The 17,978-nt window shown below is 35.4% G+C and overlaps 1 protein-coding gene across 1 annotated transcript in view; it reads right to left on the bottom strand.

Annotated features, from left to right (window-relative positions):
• The window catches only part of DMD (dystrophin), a 2,243,521-nt gene that overhangs the window by 1,313,664 nt on the left and 911,879 nt on the right, over positions 1 to 17,978 (bottom strand). Inside the window, exon 30 of the mRNA XM_060293058.2 lies at positions 11,669 to 11,830. Within this exon, the coding sequence (XP_060149041.1) occupies positions 11,669 to 11,830 (162 nt within the window). The remainder of the gene's footprint in view (positions 1 to 11,668; positions 11,831 to 17,978) is intronic.

Below are 17,978 nucleotides of genomic sequence, written 5' to 3'. Positions count from 1 at the left end.
ACAACTCACCTTCCAAGAAAATGGAATTTGAAACTCTCTCAAAACATTATTACAATGTAGCCTCTTTCAAAATGACAATAAATTGATTTTTTTACTTATCAAAAGTTATCAAAAATGAAATTATTTATCTCCTATTGGGCTTATTAATAAAAATAAATTATCCTTTTGAATCAGTGATAATAGCTGTTTCAGATATAATTTTCAGTAGGAAGTATCTATTTATATCTAATATGTGAAATTGATATTCTTTTATCTTTGTATTTACATTCAAAGCTGACCAAAGATGTTAGCCTTTATTTAAAAAAGGCCAACTATGGCAGCGATAAGGCATAATGAGAAAGTTGAATGTGGACAATATTCCTTAATAGTGATCTTTACTCAGAAATTCTATGCCATATTTCAGTTAAATTTCAGGGAAGCTATGTATCTAGGAAAGGGAAGCTAAATGTCTCGACTGGCCTTGCTTTTTGTCTGATACGTACTTAATAGCTTCCTGCAGAGACTGTTTTTTAAACTTTAAATAAATATAAAATATTTATATATTTTCTAAAATGAGTAAGGACATTTTTGATCAAGTTGTATTTAAAAGTATGTCTGTATTTGACTTATACACTTCTGAGCCAGTTACAGGAGTGGGTCAAATCTGGTAGTGTGCAGGGACAAAAACAATAAATTCATTCAGTTATTTCTACCAGATCCAGCAAAAATTAGCTACTGGTCAAATTATTCTAATTTAAAATTCAGTCATTGTCAGATTATCGTAAATAAGAGAAGAAAATGATTAACTTATACCACAGGGCCCATAAAATTTCCATGCAAAACAATTTGTAGAATGCATATTAATATAACCTAATTTACACCAATTGGAGTCAATTCTGGCACATATTATTAGAAAATAACATCAGTTTGCTTAGCAGTTACCACAGAGAACTACAGCCCTGAAATGAGTAATGAGAAACTCCAAGAAAATGGGTTAAGTGGTGAAGGAGTTTTTCAGAATACAAGGTTATAAATGTACAGATACACCCTAATATTATTCCTTAGCATATTGATTCTAATAATTACAAAGGCAAAGTAATTACAAATTACTTAAGTAATTAGAATTCTGGTTTAAAATAAAGAAGAGCAAAGACTCAAGCAAATCCATATATATATATATATATTACTATATATAGTATCTTCAGTGGTTGAACTACGACGTTGCATAAGAAACAGTGGTATGTACCTATTCTCCAGGAACCATAGAATTTGGGGGTTAGGGATCCATGTTAGTGCATAGCATTGTTCATACACCTAGAAATACTAAGGAGTCTGAAAAAATTTAATGGGAGTATACACAGTAGAGTAATACTTACAGGAGAGTTAATAGATGTCATAGGAGAGGTGATGTTAAAGTAGACTATGAATAATTAGTAAGCATTGCTGGGGGCATCAGATGCTTTAGGAGGTTTATGATCTTAACTTCTCAGGTGGAAAAGTCTCACCCCCTCAAAATGGTGGGCCAATAACAGCCATGTCTCTGTCACATAACTCTGGCCACCCCCAAATCATGGAAAATTAGAACATAAAGAATGCCTGTGCCCAGTTATGTCCATCAGACTCTCTCGGAACTGACAGGAGAAAGTCTGGTCAAGCTCTGTGGGCGCTTGGAACTGTGTCACGTATGAGACTGTGCTTATGAAGTCTCTAGTTTGCACTGTCAGTTTAGGAAGAGCAAAGATCCATAACCAGAGAGAGAAGTAAGAAAGAGATAGTAGGAACAAAAATATTGATGGCTTTCAATAATAGGCTGAAGCAGATAGCATCTGCCAAAGATGGCTGCAACAACAGTGTCCGTACCACATACTCCTCTTACCATTCCCCCACTAAGAGGTAGAGTTTATTTCTTCACCTCTTTAAATCTAGGTCAGCCTTATGATTGCCTTGACCAGTAAAACAAAGCACAAGTAATGCTCTGCCATTTATGGGAAAAGCCCTTAACTGGCCTAGTGGCTTCCACTTCTGCCTTTTTGGAACACTCACTCTTAGGATGCCCCCTCTTGGAACCCATCTGACATGCTGTGAAAAGCCTAAGCCACATAGAGAAGCTGTGGAGAAGTGTTTCAGTGAATAGTCCCAAGTGAGCTTTCAGCTCACAGTGAGCATCAATGCTAGACATGAGGGAACCATCTTGGGCATCCAGCCTATTTGAGCTTATAAGTCACCGTAGTACCAGCCAACAAATGCCCGCAATCACATGAGAGACCCCAAGAGAAACCATCCAGCTGAGCCTTCTCAATCCACAAAACCATTAACAGAAAATGATAATTTGCTGTTACAAGTGACCAAAACACAGGTTCTAGTCTCTTCCTGAGTAAAAACGTTATTCTTGCCCTTGGTTTCCATGAGACATTCCTGTGCCCTTATGACCAGCTCCCTTCCCTCATTTTTGTTTTGGCTTTAGTTAATTCATTTTTGTTACTTGTACCTAAGTGTACTAAAGAGTACACTGGATATGCAAGGAGATGAGAGTTTTAAAACCAAAAGCATTCTTGAATGATGGAAAACAAGGTGTGGACAAGGCACTGAACCACATGAAGAGTTTGGGAGAACTGAAATAATGCATAGAGAATTAATACACAGAAGTATAACTAGAAACGTAGGTGGGAATGAGGTATTAAATAACCTCATGGCCTAAATGAAAAGTGTCTAGTTTTTTTTTTTAATATGAAGATAAAGTTTAAAGTTTAAAAGTGATCAGAATCACAGATAATGGTTTTACTGCTAATATTTAATCTAACTATTAAGGCAATTCATAATGAGAGAATTCTTCTATAAACTCAGTAATACTTTGATATGAATTTGTATTTTATTAATCATATATAGCTACATATGTGTGTGCATTTTTTTTAAAAAAGAAGCAGCATCACTTGTACAAACAGTATTTATTTTAGTGCACTCAAACATTAGAGGGAAATAGAAAGGGAGGGTCAGGAGAGAACCATGGAGAACAGAAAAATTTAGGGATGGGAGAAGAAGGGAAACACCAAAGAAAGATAAGGAACAGTCTAAGAGAAGAAGAGGAACAACCAGAAAAGAGAGAGGGTGCCACTGAAATCAAGTGCTGTGAGAGCTTTAAGAATGAGCGAGAGGTCAACAATGTCAATTTTGAGACAGATCAAATGAAATAAGTACTAATAAGGGCATATTAGCTGGTCAATGAGCACTGTAGCTAGGACAGAATCCGTAGATGGTAAGAGCAGAAATCAGGTTTTCAAGGGCTGAAGACTGATTAAGGACAAGGAAATACCCTTATAAAACAGTTTAAATCATTTTTGAAGACTTTTGTCTCCCCACATAATGAAATGTAGGTCAGTGAGAATTGAACACGTATTAAGGCCATATGAAAGAAGCCAATGGACAAAGCATTTTTTTTAAAGCATATATGAAGATAATTGATTAGAAGAACCTTGGAGGAAATGAGAGGAAATGGAGTGAAGGGCAAAGATCAATAATCAGTGGAAAATATTGACAGGTGGAGAGGTGCCACTCTTTCAGAAGCCAAAGGTAATACATAAAGATTTTGGGTGTGGAGAAGCAGAAAGTGTAATGCTTCCTACTTGATGCTCTCTGGGAATCAGAATAGTGTTAAGAGAAATCTGGATTTAAATCTCAGGGCTCTGACTTGCCACCTGGGCAAAGCACCAAATTTTTTTAAGCCTCAATTTTCTCATCTCTAAACTGATGGTGATAATGACAAGCCAGCAATGAAGCATTATCATAATTTGTAGGCAGAGTATCTGGGAAAATTTTCATGTCTGCAGTAGACAACTATATTGGTTTTGGTAAAAAGATTAGAGGCGATAGTATATGTAAAAATACCTGCTCAAGTTGTCTGCACAAATATCTACTCATAAATTGTCAGTGTCATTATATACCATTTGTCTATAAGCATGAGCCCCTTGATATCTGCTGAGGATGAGAGAGGAGAGGATTGAGGAGGAATCAAAAGGAAAGTGATGAAAGTTGCATAGCCATTACAGAAACTGGGAAAGGAAAATGATGAGTGAAAAATTAAAAAGATATTCAGAGAGAGAAGAGGGCCCAAATTATATACCTGTAACAGTATCTGTCCACATGTTTTTAACTAATTCATCCATTTGGCACTCAAGGTATATATAGTAGAGGAAAAAATGAAACATACACCTAATTCCTTTAGGCTTTTATACTAGAGGGGTGAGAGAAGAGCACTGAAAGAAATAATCATTATTATCATCATCACCAAAATGGACATCTGTGTGACCTTATGTCCCAACAGTTCACATATATTCATTTAATTATCTAATCAAACTAAGGTAAGTATTTACCATCCTAAATTACAATTACAAATGAGATTAGAAATGTTGACTTGTCCAAGATAAAGTTAGGAAGTAGCAAATTCAATGCCCTTTAAAGAACTATACTGACTCTTAAATTATGATTTAAAAATAAAAATATCCTCCAATTGGACATTTATCAGAAAAAAACAGACATCTAATCTTATTTGCATACTAATAATACTTAGCTTATCCATTCAATTCAAGAAGGAGATTCTGCGTCTACCACCTTATTCCACACAGTGAGAACAAACCATTGACCCTATTCTTAAAAAAATATCTGTTCTAGGGAAACGGAACATAGAGATACAAGTAAATTACAAAGCAGAAATGCATGCAATATAATGGGAAAATCATGCTATGCCATATAAGAGAAGAGAAATATTTATTTCTACTATAGAATCTGGTAAAAGTTTAAGAAATTGGCGTAATTTAAGTTCCATATGGCTGATAAGGGGGTTTTAGAGGGGTAGATAAGATAATAAGAAAATGGGAATTCATTCCAGGTGTGGGAACCACACTAGAAAAGACTGAATTTGGAGTGTGCAGAGTGTGAATACTTACTTTCACGGAAGTAGAACTGGATTTGGGTAGAGTAAAACTTACTATCTAGAGGAGGAATTAATGAAAAGCTACTGAACCTTAAGTTTCAGGGCTGGTCACTTGCAAAAAGAATTCTTCTATAACTGCATTTAATTTTCTATTTGTAATTTGTATAGTTTTTTTTTTCTTAAAGATTGCCCCCTCAGAGCTGCCTGCAGTAGCATAGCATTACAAAAGAAAACCAAAATAACTTAAGTGATCATTGAAACACAGGTCTTCTGATGACTAATTCCACATTTTTCCAGATGAGCCATACTGTTGTCATGACTTATAAACAATAGGAACAACAATAACTTACAAAAACACATGACCAAAAACTTAACTTTTATCTGTCACAAGGGGATGTGAAGGACCATGTAACATGTGAAGGGAAAGTTTGGCAATTTGGAAGTTTCAATGCAAAGAATTATATGGACTTTGAAATGTTCATATTTATATCAAGCAGTTACATAGACTGTTGAGAGGATGAATTTCTATACTCTTAGAAAGGTCACCACTACTAAAATTATTAAAACTGAAAAAACTGATGGTTGAACATCATATAAAACTTAGATTTTATCATAATTTATAGGCAGCATTTCTAGAAAAATTCTCATAAATCTGTAGTATGATTCCAATAGGATTAGAGATCAAAATTTCCTTATAAATTGAGTATATTATGTATGAAAGGAGCACAGGGGCTAAATATATTTTGTAAATTAAGGATAACCATGTGTCCGTGCTACAGAACTTCTCAGAATATTTTATATATTAATATGCATTAATATCCAAGAGGGATACAGTTCTTTGCTCAAATTATCCTTTTGCTTTTCTTTGGCAGAGTATATCACACAAGTAGATTTGGGAAGAACTATCTCATGTACTTAGTGTATATATTTAGTGATAACAATTTAATTCATTATTAAGATAAGATAAAAATGGACATCTATTTCCAATTGATTCTACTTTGGGAAGGCTGTATAACATGCATCACACTTATACTTAGCTAGCACATTTAAAAACTGATTCCACAATTCTTACTTTCAAGTGATAATTCATCTTTAGTTTGTACTTAGGATATCTTTTACCACCTACTTTATTTAAGGTCATCAGATTATCATTCTGGAACTACATAATTTAAAAATCCTTATCACTTTAGGGCAGGCTTATTGTGAAATAGATAAGTGATTTGTTTAAATAACAGTATTATGGAAAATTATAGGTAAAATGGACAATCTCCCATTTACAAATTCCTCTTAAAAAAAAGATGAATATTACATCGTCTTTCCTGGTACTATAATCAGACAATGAAAAAAATAACATTTAAAAAACTTTTTAATGTAGAAGAAAACACTGGGATTGGAAGATTTCATCCAAAGGATAATGATTTCCATAGTTGGCTACCGGATTTCTAAGGTCTGCTAAAGATCTAAAGACTGTACTATTTGAGTTCTATATTCACCTAAAATATACATCTACTAGCATACAGATGATAAGTGTTTGAAGAAAATAAACAACTGATCTTGTGAAACTGTCAGCTTCATATAAAATCAGTAATTTGTAAAAGAAACAAAATGAAAGGAAGTAGCAAATGAGTACTGCTGATTCAGAATACCCATGTATGCTCTAAAAGGAGCTCTCAATCCAATATTTCTCAGGATCACTGGATGTTTTCCATAAAAGTGAAATAATATAAAGCTAATTATATCGTCATGCCCTTACCAAAAAAAGACATTTGACAATACAGTAATTATGTTCACAACTAGCACTATTATTGAAAGTAGGAAACAACAGTGGAAATGAATATAACCATTTTTTCCATTAGAGATGGTAAAGGGCAAATTAGAAAACTAAAAATCAATCAAACATTAATGACATTTCCAATACAGCATTTTACAATTAACTGAGCAGAGAGCAGGGCTTTTTATCATGATTTACCTCACCAGACCATTCTCATATATCAAATTAACGACAGAAAATGGCAAGCAAAATTAAGCCGTAACTGCCTAAAGTATTTAATGGAAAAAAGGAAACTTTGTATCAAATAATTATTGAAGCTTTTCTCACATCAAATAAAGAAAATGACTCCGAGGGAAAAAAATAACTAAAATATTTCAGAAAGAAAAATATTAGAAGATGTGAGGTTAAGACTACGAATGGAGAAATTTAACACTGTTAGACGAGTCATTTTTAAACAGTAATTTTGATATTACATCCGCAAGAAGGGGAAATGGCCACATACAACACATATTCTAAAATTAAAAGAAGAAAATGTACTCGAGGATCTTAGATACTTTGTACTTTTAAAACATGTGGAGGGGCTTCCCTGGTGGCGCAGTGGTTGAGAATCTGCCTGCTAATGCAGGGGACACGGGTTCGAGACCTAGTCTGGGAGGATCCCACATGTCGCAGAGCAACTAGGCCCGTGAGCGACAACTACTGAGCCTGCGCGCCTGGAGCCTGTGCTCCGCAACAAGAGAGGCCGTGATAGTGAGTGGCCCCCGCTTGACACAGCCCTTGCACAGAAACGAAGACCCAGCACAGCAAAAATAAATTAATAAATTAATAAACTCCTACCCCCAACATCTTAAAAAAAATGTGGAACATGAAAAAAATATAATCTTTCACATCTTCTGCAACTCTTGCTTGTGATTATTTCCCACACGATTAAACAAACGTCAAAATCACAATAATAGTCATTTTATATTGGGGAGTAATCAGTTCTATATAGTAGTACACAGAGGCAGCATTTCAGTGTTAGAACAGATTTAAAATTCATTGCATTGTGTTTACCATTATATCTATATTACTGGGTAAAAGAAAGGAAATTATTTGTTATGGTTATGTGGAGTTTAACATCGGAGCCCAAATATCTATAATAGCTCTCCATTTTCTTGTTCTGTGATTAAATTATTTCATTATTACATAAATCCAGAATGAATTTCCCTATGTAAGTTTATACTGTCTAATTCATAAATCAGTGAGGTAGGTTGTAAAGTTAGACTGTTTTGAGTCGTTTGGCAATCAAATGTGCCTATTTCTACTATAAAAGTCTTTCTTATTCCATAATGAAATCATAAACTTAATCTGATAGACCAAAATCTGCATTTAGGTCTTTATTTTTTAAGCACTGATTTTGAGAATTTGTAATGTTTACATTTAAATATGGCCAAATATATTTAAAGTGAGTTAGAAGATTTAGCTTAAATACAGGAAGACCTCAGTTATGAATTATTTTGATGCGCAGCTAATGCAATCATCTTAAATTAACAGCTTTCTTTAGTAAAAAGAAGATCCCTCTTTTCTGTTTATTGATACTCATTTCTCTTTATTGATATTCACTGGGATGGAAAAAGAGATGGAAGGAAGAAATCTGGTCTGTAGTGAACCTGGAATGCCCAAAAGTCCTAGCTTGATAAGCAAAATACAGGAGAACTTTCCGATGATGATTATGAGATCCTCTCCTTTGATGGTAATTTGTTTGTTTCCTAAATTGTTCCTTTTTTCCCCCTCTACTCATGAACATAAATCTACTCTGTGGGATATGAGGCTGCAAAATATGGGATCAGGAACCTGCCAGACAAAAGAACTAGAACAATTTAGCTATTACAATCACTGTTAAGCAACCCCACTGCTTCTAGTGGTAATATGAGTATTGGGGTCATACTCTCCTCTATAAAATGTGCATCATCAACAAATAATGATGTGGAGCATTTCAACAGGTACCCATGTTAGACTGTTCTAACATATTGGAGATTCAAAATATGAGATTACTGGAAAAGGGGAAAAAAATTACAGATTGAAGTATCTGTGTAGTCTTAAGAATTACAGACATTTACATGGCTATTTAGACACAGTTATCACGGCTCCTACAATGATTTAGAGATACATACAAGGTAACTGGCACATTAACATATGTGGAATTAGGGGAAAAAAAGAAGAAAATAAGAAAACTAAGCCAAGTTCATCTTCAAACATCCATACTGAAAATTCTACTGGTGTAAATTAATTTGTTCATGTAGGAGTTCTCAGCTACATTTTCTACTTTCACTCATTTCCCATAAGAGTAAGCAAACAATCAATATAGGAAAGTCACCAAAGTCTGACTTCCACCCCAACTTCCTCCCATTGAAATCTTGTCACCGCCATAGGTGAGAATGTCAAATAGTGGTGAGAAGTGTGATGTGAAAAAAAGAGACTGCAGCTACTCAGCCATTACCAGTAATGAACTATCGAAAGTTCTCAACCTTAGCTACATATTAGAATAACTCAGGGTGGGGAGGAGTTCCAAAAAATTCTGATGACTGAGTCCACCTAGAGATTCTGACTTGATTGGCCTGGGGTGCAAAGCTGGGTACTTGGAATTTTGCTTCCAGACCTTAGGTGATAAAACTAAATCTCTGTATTTCACAATGTTCTTTAGGAAAATTAAATAAAGTAAACAACTCTATTCATGCCGTGTGCTTCTCCGCAGTTATCAATTTGATGATTTTATTCTGTAAAGTTGTTTCGAAGAAACACTCATAGGGTTTTTTATATTTAGTCGTACTATTTTTGAAATATGTCTTAAATTTTTGATTTTTATATCTAGAAGATAAAATTTCTATATCTAGAAGAGCTTTCTCTATTTGCTTTACTCTATTTGAATCAATAAGATGTCATCTTAATTCTGTACTTTAATAAAAACCTCTCTTTAAATATGCTGGCATTTTGATGCTGTAGTCATATGATTTAAGAATTTGGTTTGGTTAAGAATTATTTTTTTGAAATAAAATACTCGAATCAACGTATGCGGTGATATTCTAGCAGTATGTAGTTTTATTGTCTAAAAGGTTAAACTTTATTCCTGTAAGTTCATGACACTAAATAAAAAAGTAAAATATGTTTAATCTGATTTAGAATCAGAAGGCTCAATTTGCTCATTATGACAGATAGCTGGTCAATGAACATGCAGAGGCAGCTCATTGCTGCCCTATAGTCCTAAATGCAAATAGAATGCAAGGAAGTGCCTTGCTCTACATCTACTTTTACATATAATAAGAGTATACCTGTCAATATGTTTTACACATTGCACACATTTCCTTAATGCTGGAATTTGTTTATACCTGAGAATCTCAAACTATCTTGAAAGGCAGAAAAAGGGAGACTCTTTTTAACAGATTTAAATTTAGTAGTAAAACTACCAGTGCACCACACGGTGGAGTCAAACATCCACAAATCTATGTGGCCAATATGTGACAGGAAATCTGAGCACAGATTTAAGATGGCCAAATATGGTAACGCCATTCACTTTGTCCTGCTTCTCGGTGATGTATTAAAACAAGTACTCGATTTCTGAAAAGGGAAAGCTAAGCCCATTAATCTTTTAATTAGCAATGAACTCTTCTGCAAATTTACAGAAACACATTGGGTATAAATTTTCATTTATACATAGGCTTAAATTTACCCCCCTTATATATACTTAGAAAAACATCCTTTGATGGTATTCTTAGTAGGTTCTTTGTCTGACACACTGTGCTTAAGTGCTTACTTCACAGACAACCTCTTTATCCTCTACTTGTTTCTTCCAAAGGAGATTCAAATTGAGCTTCAGGAAAGCCAGTCCTTGAAGTAAATCTGAGTACTTGATAACTCTGTTCTAGAAAACAATTCACTTCGCTGTCATCTTAAAATAAAATCTTGGAGAAGAATGTTTCAAGAGCTTTTGGGTGGCTTGCATTTTCCAATATTATATATTACCATTTGGGGAATTCAAAGTCAAGAATCATCTTGAAAATGCAGGTGCAATCAGAAATGTAGGGAAAATTAGTGGGGAGAGGGCCTCGGGGATGGACAGATAACCTTCTAATGCTCCTCGCATTATATTGTATCGATCTGAGTTATCCTTGGGTATTGGGTTCATACTATGTACATAAGATGTGAAAAGTAGCTATCTATAGTTACTGTAGATATAGTAGCTATCTGATAGTACCTTACTATCAGAAAATCCTAAAGACATTTAAATAATTCTTATGATATTTTACATACATGTAAATGTTATTTAAAAATAGAAATACAGCATTACTTCCCAAGGTGAAAGTTAATTTAGATATAGACTGAATTTACTTGGTATAAAGCTGACTTAGATTTATTTTCATTCCTATTTTAACTCTCATTCTAGAAAAATTAGTTTAACACATTTCATAATTCAGATTGAAAAGTGTTGAATGTATAGGTATGTGAGTAAATATGAGTATAGACATATTAGTATTAGTAATAAAATGCAAATTTGTATCTCTAATTTCTTGTTATTAACTACTTGCAACACATTAAATGTAGAATATAGGTCATATGAATTCTAATTCCAAGATAAAGATGAGTTGATAATAAAATATTTGATGCTGCATTTTTAATACTACCACCAAAAGTATTTTCTTTAAACTTGACATTCCTACGGTTTCCCTCTAGCTCAAGTATAGTTTGAAAATATTGATAAACAGCAGACTTCAGTGTGATACTGCCCTGGTCTTTTAAGTGTCTCTATTTCAAATTCCTCCATTATGTACGTTCAAAAATAAATCTTAGAGTACTAATATAGAGATCCTTTTTCCCCTTACCTCCAAATAGTCCAATCAGTTGATCAAATAACCCTTTGTACAACTAGATGAATAAACTTTAAGTTAGAAAGTTACTAATGTCTTGTTCGGATAATAAAAACGAAAGAAAAGAAGCTCATTCCAGGTTCTACTTGCCTGGGCTTCCTGAGGCATTTGAGCTGCGTCCACTTTGTCAGCAATATAAGCTGCCAGCTGCTTGTTAATGGATGAGAGGGACTCCTGAATTAAGTGTAAGGATTTTTCAATCTCCTGGGCAGACTGGATACTCTGTTCAAGCAACTTTTGCCTCCTCACGGCCTAAACAAAGAAGAAACAGGAATGAATCAGTTCAATATTTACTGGTGATAGTTTTTCTGCAATCCTTCTGCAAGGCAAATGAAGATTCTAGATTCTACCCCCATCACCTTTTTATAAGATAGATTTCGCAGCTTCCTGCCACTCATTCAGCTCTACTTATAAAAATGAAAATCAGAAAAAGAAAAAAGAGTTAGCACACAGAACTGCAGGATCAGGAATCTCTGCAGGACAAAAGCACAGTATTATGTACATCAAGGAAAGAGGCTGGGAAAAACATTAGTGAAATCATCTCCGTCATTGCAATCTGTTGTTCTCAGGCCGAATGTTCCTCCTGATCTCATTATATAGTTCAAGAGATTTGGTTTACTTAGAATAGGGTCATCGTCATCACAATCCAATTCAAGATAGATAATCCACTTCTACCAGTGAGACACATATACAATCCGCTCAGAATCAGCTCCTTTTCAAAAACAGAATTTTAGATAACCATTTGGTTAAGGATTTATTTTAAATTCTATTTCAACCAGTTATGCATGGCCTTTTTTTGCCTCTACTTTCTTTCACAATTTGGATTATGGAAATTGCTTGTGCAATTGGATTTGTGTTACTGCTGAAGTAGAACAAATAATAAGTAACCCTAATATAGCTGCAATTAATCTTGATTGTTACTATAAGCATGATTAGGATAATTTAACACTTTTTAAGTATAAATAGCATGCTGAACAGATTGCAGAGTCTCCCTTGAAGGATCTGCTCACCTTTAAAAGAGTAGTTATAAAAGGAATGGGACAGACAACTTATTGAGAATTTCTTAAGTTATACATCATAATCAAGGATTTTTCCTCATTATACAATGTGTAGGCATGATTATCTGGTACAAAAGAACTATCCTTCCCACAGACCATGATTAGGGTTTTGAAAAGAACCCTGCTTTTTATATTATATAAAGAATATTAGATATTATATGAAGAACATAAATGTTGGCTCTTAAGTTTAAAATATAGTGGAGATGTCAATGTCCTTTAATGAAGCCAACTTCGAACACAGCGTTACTCAAGTGAGAACAAGGCTAAAAGCATCTGGACCAAAGGAAAAGGAGCTGGAAGACCTACGATGCTGCAGGAGCAAGGTAGGTATTCTCAGTATTTCCACCTACACCATAAACCTTCAGGATTCTGTCCTAGGCTTTTCTTTCTTCTCATTCTATCCATACCCTTAGCTACAATTACACTTCATATGCTCACAACTCTCAACTCTGCATCTCCAGTCCAGATTTCCCCCTTTGATCTCTACATTTGCATATATACTGTCGTAAGTGACTATTCCATTTGGGTGTCCCACAGCCATCAAAACAACAACAGAACGAAATATGGACCCACTGTCCCACCTCCCCAACTTGCTTTTTCTCTTTCTCTGTATCTTTTTCCCTATCTCAGTGATTTACAATTATGGCCTTTATTAGCCATAATTTTGGATATTTCCTCTTCTTCTATCATATCCTTCACCATTTTGCAATTAGTGAGTCCATCGATCACCAATCCTTTCTTCTACCTCCTAATATTTCTTCATTCTGTCCTTTTCTCCCTCTCCCCACCACCACCATTACTCTACTTGAGGTCATTAGCATCTCTTGCCTCAAACATGGTACAGGACTCTTGGCTGGAATCCTGCCCTGCCACTACTCATCTACAAAGAAGCTACAGTATGTTCTTCCTAAAATAACAATAATTATCTGCTTTAATCTTCTAGTGATTCCTTATTTTCCTTAGGATAAAAGCCGTACTCAATATGGCTCTAAGTCCTTTCACAGTCCCTGTGGTATCTTCTACTACTTGCTGGTGCTATAGAGAAATTTATTTTTCATTTCCCAGCATATATTATGTTCCTCTTTACACTTGGTGCTAAACATGCTGTTCCCTTTTCCTAGAACAATCCCATGCCCAACTTCCTTTTATTGGCTAATTTACATTTATCCTTTGAGTCTTACCTTGGAAATGTGGACATCTCCCTCTCCAGGCGGCTGTCCCTAAAACCCGGTGTTCTCTCTTGCCCTTTTATTTCTGTCTCAGTATGTATCACACCATATTGTAATTTCCAAATGCCTAACTATGTGCCAGGCGTCAGGGTGCTCTCAGGTTTTCTTTTCAAATTACTCGATAGATTCAGGCCTAACATTGAAAAATTGACCCTTGGCCCTAAGGCAAAAAAGGGATTGTTTTTAGTGGGCTGGGATTTTGAGAGACATTTGACTTCTCCGAAGTCTGGAGTGGGGATTTTCTCAAAAATTATAGATTCTTGCCTGTTCTGTTTCAATTTACGAAGAAAACTTCAGGCTCTTAGTTGAGAAAAATTACCTAGGAGTTTTAAAAATGTTATTAATATTTCTAGGAAATAAAGAAAGAAGAACGGATGTCAGATGACTGATTTTACAAAAATATCATAATATGGGTTATGATCATCTTTTAGTAAATGATACACTTATTTATTTTACTTATCTTTTTGTTTATAAGTACGTGTCAATGAGAGCTGGATATGTCAAATGTTTTGATCTCCAGCATTGTTCTGTTTTCTTTTCCCTAAGTAGTGAAACATTTTAGCCAATGTTAAAACTAAACCTCATTTCTTTGAGTGATTTTTGTAGTAGATGAACTAAAAAAACAAAAACAAAAGCAAAAAAACGCTATGTCCCAAATTCTGATGCATATAAAGGAAAACAACTATACATCCTTGAAATTTCTGCTTGGGGGACAGCATTAATTGCCACTTTGAATGCTGCTACCTTGCCCAAGGTAAAACAATAAGGATTAACTATTTTCCCATGGACAGTGGCTGGGGGTGGAAGTCCTATAAGAGATGTGCTAAAACCAAATCCAACTCCCCTGGCTCTTCAGGAACTAACATGGAGACCCAAGAGAGGCCACTAATCTGCATTATTTACAGCCACACTGCACTGCACAGACTGTCCTGATCCAGAAGTTCTATTATCTGGAATTTGAAGTTCAGTGGGCCATGCACTTAATGCAACTATTTCCTTTCAGTTTTTCTTTGTCATCCAAGAAGAGGTTGTAATTTGCTCAAGTACCAAGTAATAAGAATACTCAATTTGTGCCATTTACAGCAACATGGATGTACCCAGAGATTATCATACTCAGTGAAGTAAACCAGAAAGAGAAAGACAAATATCATATGATATCACTTATATGTAGAATCTAAATATGACACAGATGAACTTATTTATGAAACAGAAACAGAATCACAGACATAGAAAACAAACTTTTGGTAACCAAAGGGGAAAAGGGGTGGGGAAGGGATAAATTAGGAGCTTGGGATTAGCAGATGTGAACTACTATATGTAAAATAGATAAACAACAAGGTCCTACTGTATAGCACAGGGAACTATATTCAATATCTTGTGATAAACCATAATGGAAAAGAATATGAAAAATAATATATGTATATATATGCATAACTGAATCACTTCGCTGTACAGCAGAAACTAACACAACACTGTAAATCAACTATACTTCAATTAAAAAGAAAAAGAATACTCAATTTGACTGAATTACGTTGCTGGGTTTGAGAACACTTTTGATTAGCTGTTTCCTCCTGTCTAATTTATGAGCTATTCTGAAGCTCCACTATTATGGTCATGAACACGTTGGACTCTGTTACTTTAGAATTCTCGCTATAGTCTTCAACTGTAAACAGTAAGTACTAAGTTTCTCTCATTCTAAGAGATGGAAATAAGACTTATCTCAAAAGGGTTTACAAAAGAGGTAGAAAACTGGCCTTTCCATCATTACTCCACCAGTCTCACTTATTCTAAACCTCTCTGAAAATTTAGGAGAGAATCATAGTCACAGTGAATCCGTGGCCCAGGGAGACAGTGTGATGGTTTTTTCTGTTCACTCCCCAAGGAGGTATAAACAGCGGTACTTCAACCCTTCTGCCCCAAGCAAATGAGGGGCACTCTAAGACCATCATTTATAGAGTCTGGGAGTACAAAGTAGATAGGATGACTTCTAATTAACCAACTTGGACTCTGCTTATGCAGCTGAATGCTTTATTTGCTTTCTATGACTACTGAGGGCTTAAAAAAGGATCTGGAATGACGGCATAGTAAAGAGAAGAGGCATCTTGTACTTCCCAATGCTTGGTGTGGCAAAAACATTTCCGTAGGTCAACTGGACACTGAAGGAGGCAGCTATGTTTGAGCTGTCCAACAGGAGCAGTGCATATGGAGCAAGAATACTCCAGGATAAAGACAATTGAAGACATTACAGAGCATGTTTTTCTTGTTAAAAAAAAAAATGCGAAAACAGAAGAGCTTCTGTAAGACCTCTTAAGAGCCCACACTTGCACCCCAAAGAAAGCAAATGTTTGTGTCCTTATTACATATAATACATGAACACCACAAAATGCTACTTAAGAGGAGACATTTGCTCACTTTCCTTCATTCCTACTTCTCAGGCCAATGTAGAATAATGACACCCAGGTGGGGTAAGGGAAGATGCTGGAAACTGATCATTCTTCCCTACCAGGGCAGTTCACTTGGGCTTAAACTGGAAACAACACTAAACTGAATATGAGATTGAAATTTTAAGCTGAACTAAACTTAACTTTGTTCATGTCACAGAGACCAGAAAGGAATGGAATATACTCAGGATGCCAGTAAGAAAGATGAATAAAAAGATGAATAAACCATCTGCTTGAAGCAAAACCATTTCATGTTTGTGTCCTATCTGGTTCAAACTACGCAGCAAACTACTGACACAGTCCATGAATTCAGCACTTGATAAACTGAAGTAGAGGAAGAGGAAAAAGTTGGCTATGAGGAACAGCGAGAATGTGGTTTGGTGCAAGACAGGAAATGGTTTATGGAAGGCATGAAGACACAGATAATGAAGGGCCTAGGAACTACATTTGAAACACTGAGAATTATAGTAGAACAGCATGATTAGAAGACTTAAAATAGATATGTCAATGTCTTTGTCTTATACAAAGGCCAGCAAAGTACACGTTTTATATCCATCTACTGATGTTCCATGTGTGGACTACTGCTACTATCAAATGCAACACTTTGCTTACTAACAGATAATTTCAGTGAACAATTAAAATTTCTGAAGCATAATTTGAAGGTCTTTAAGGAAGGATGCCATGAAAATGTCAGAAATTATCTTAAAACCTAGGAATGTTCTATTTGCCTCAGAAACCGGTTCTCCCAACTTTTAGTTGTTCCGAACTGGCAGGAGAACATCCTCAAAGAAGGTGAAATGTAAGGAACACCCTGGGCCTCACCGTAGACTTGGACTTCTTTGGGGTTGATGAGAGATGAGCATTTCATTTCTCAAGATTCTGTATCGTAGAAGAAAAATAATAGATCTCCACAAAGTTGCGTATAACATTTCTGCGTGGTTAGGGGTGCTTTTAGCAGGCTGAGGAAATATTTTTCAAGAAGAATCAAGCTAATATTTTGAAAAGGGAATTAAATGGAGATTAAAAGAAAAGGAGAGGGAGAAGATAATTTACAGCAGGGAGGAGAATTTACAACTGCTCACAGTCCCAGCAACCATCAAAAGCTTCACTTTGTTGCTTTTTCTTGTTTTCAAGTTAGTATGTCCTACTTTTTCCTAAAGAAACAAGGGCCTACACAGTGTTCCTTGGACAAGAAAGACCAAATAAATAAAAAACTGTTGCTTTAACCACTTTAGGTTTAACTCATAAGGCGTTCTGGCACAATTGCTTTTTGTGGCATAGTTGTTAATGTGCTTGAGAGGCTATAAATAATTACATAGATGTGCACATGTGTTTGTATACAGTCTTTTTTTTTTTTTTTTTTTTTTTTGCGGTATGCGGACCTCTTACTGTTGTGGCCTCTCCCGTTGCAGAGCACAGGCTCCAGAAGCGCAGGCTCAGCGGCCATGGCTCACGGGCCCAGCCGCTCCGCGGCATGTGGGATCTTCCTGGACCGGAGCACGAACCCGTGTCCCCTGCATTGGCAGGCGGACTCTCAACAGAGTTTTTAAATATAAAAGAATATTACATTATTTACAAGGGCCTCTAGATTTATTTTTGTTAATGTCACTTGGTTTAACCCCACTGGTCAGGAAAACCCCCAAACCATGTGCATGGAGCTCCCTATAATTTC

This window comes from Globicephala melas, chromosome X, assembly GCF_963455315.2.
Source record: "Globicephala melas chromosome X, mGloMel1.2, whole genome shotgun sequence".
NCBI lineage: Eukaryota > Metazoa > Chordata > Mammalia > Artiodactyla > Delphinidae > Globicephala > Globicephala melas.
Note: the sequence above shows the minus strand (reverse complement) of the source record. Positions and strands in the feature narration are given on the sequence as shown.